Source organism: Canis lupus, chromosome 21 (assembly GCF_011100685.1).
Source record: "Canis lupus familiaris isolate Mischka breed German Shepherd chromosome 21, alternate assembly UU_Cfam_GSD_1.0, whole genome shotgun sequence".
Classification (NCBI taxonomy): domain Eukaryota; kingdom Metazoa; phylum Chordata; class Mammalia; order Carnivora; family Canidae; genus Canis; species Canis lupus.
The window spans coordinates 49083174-49085509 of NC_049242.1; the positions used below are offsets into that span (position 1 = coordinate 49083174).

A 2336-nucleotide genomic window follows, 5' to 3' on the forward strand; every position below is an offset into this window, starting at 1 on the left:
TCCCCATCCCTACCCCCTATGGGAACTAAAAAAGAAAAACAAAAACAAAACAAAACAACAAAACAAACAAAAAAAAAACACAAAACAAACAAAAAATATACCCCCCATCCCCCATTCCCTAAGCCAGTAAAGCGATGACAACAGCACCTTGACATTGTTTTAATTCCAACGCTATCAGAAGTTAAAAGCAGTAAAACAGAGAATAGTACTAACAAGAACGAAGATACTTACTGTCTAAAATGTAAACGGAATGTTTTGGTTCAAATTTTTGTCGGTTTTTTTTTTTTTTTTGTCTGTTTTCTGAAAGAGGACAGTTTATTATCGATTCACAATTAAAGCAGCATGCAATTTATTATTATCATTATTATTATTATTTTTTTAGACTTTTTACGTTTTCAATTCTTGGCAACGGCAACAAACCACAACATATTATCGAGGAATGTAATGCAGACTTTTTAAAGTTGTGCGCAAAATGACTGTTTCCCTTCTGGTCATGGATATGTCCAATAAATAGATTGTAGAACCACTGTACTGTATAAACTTCATTTATACATGCAGTTCATAAAATTATTTTTCTTAACTGAATAATTTACCCTGTTATGTATATATACAAATAGATAATTTTTGTCTCAATATAATCTATACAACATAAAGCCACTATCTTCCCCTCTTAATGGTCAGTGTACACACACAGGAAGTGTCTATCCTTATGAACCGCCAGCCAATTCTCTTTTTGCTATCCATGGTAAGGGCCCGCACGTACGACTGGGTAGTTCGGCACTGGGAGTTCCAATGCCTTTTGTCTATGCCCCTGCAGCCCTCCTTCGTGTAACCCATGGGATTGCACTTGGTCTCGTAGAAGTACTGCTTCAGTTGGCCTTTCGACACAGGGACTTTTTCGAGGACGGTGACCGTCCCGCCCGACATGTCCACTGCAGTCTTTTTGTCTGCCGCTGTCACCCACTCGCTAATGCTGTCGCACACGCTCAGCTCCCCGCGGCGGGCGGGGTCGGAGTGGCGCCGGACCCTCATCGACATGTTTGCAGCATCCAGGTAATTTTTGTATTCCTCAAGCAGAAAGAGAAGAGGAGGCTCCAAAGGCACTTGACTGCTGAGCATCACCCGGGAGGTATACAAGTCCGCGTCCTTATTGTTCTCTTCATTGGGCCGAACCTTCTGGTCCTCGTCCAACAGCTCTTCTATCACGTGTTCAAAAGTGTCGGCCAACGACGTCAGGCCTCTGGAACCCGCCTTGGGCCCACTCACGCTCTCCAGAGTCCCATGGGTCCGCACACCTGGGTAGGCCAAGCTGCCTTGTCCTCGGACGCTCGCTTCTTTCATGGGGGCAGCCTTCATGCAACCGAAGTATGAAATAACCATAGTAAGGAAAAGGATGGTCATCACTCTTCTCACCTGGTGGAACTGTAGGGAAAAAGCAGAAACAGGACACAGAACTCGTTAGGGCTTTCTCTCGCGAGGATGCAGTGCGGCCACGTGGTTGCTATTCCAGGCCATTCTGCAGGGTCAAGGGTCTTATGCGCTGGTGACAAACTCCAGCTGCACCAGACACCAGCTAACGCCGGCAGCGCGCTCTACGCGGCTTAATAGGTTTAATATAAACCAGGGACTGTGCAGGGTCTGCCGCAAGATGTGGCACTGAAACCTGAGCTTAGATGGCTTCTGAGTGAGCGAAAAAATGGTGGCTTCAAGTTTTCCTCCTTCCTCCCGCTTTAGCAGCTTTGTAAGTTTAATTTTTAATGATCTCTGCTCAGGCTGTCACAGGAAACACAAAATCAGAAATGTTACTAAGCAACAACTGCAAGTGCAATAGTAATTTTCCCCCCAAGTCAGCAACATGGTCCTGCTGCAGGAGCCTGTGACAGACGGGCAGTGGCCCGCGGGGCCTGGGGGGCCTCCGGCTCCGTGGTGCCCGGGCACCAGCGGCACCAGGAGAAAGAAGGCGGGGAGCTGGAAAGGGCCTTTCTTTCCATTGCCTTTTCCCCCCTCCCGTAGAGATCATCTATCAGAACAAAGCAGAAAGAGAACTCCAGCAAGCGTGGCAGATAAGGAGCCCGAAGGCCTCCGAGGACTCGCTCCCCTGGCCCCAAGAAAGTTTACACGAGGGCTTGGGGCTCCCGACTTCGGCTGCCGCGTTCTCCTGCTGCACCTGCGTGGTCACAACTGAAGATGCTTTGCTTATTTCCAAACACACATCATTTTCTGCGCGGGGCTGGGGCCATGCACACAGCGCGAGTGCTCCGGGGTGAGCCGGCCACGCCGCCCTCCCGCGGGGCCCGCACCTGCACCGACACCTGCACCTGCACCCGCTGGCCACG

General features: G+C 48.8%; 1 protein-coding gene across 1 annotated transcript; it reads right to left on the reverse strand.

Moving 5' to 3' along the window:
- Nucleotides 1-293: 293 nt before the first annotated feature.
- Nucleotides 294-1423, reverse strand: BDNF (brain derived neurotrophic factor). Its single transcript, NM_001002975.1, is given in 1 exon segment — nucleotides 294-1423. A coding segment is annotated over 1 exon segment (744 nt). The 5' UTR covers nucleotides 1402-1423; the 3' UTR covers nucleotides 294-657.
- Between the last annotated feature and the right edge of the window lie 913 nt (nucleotides 1424-2336).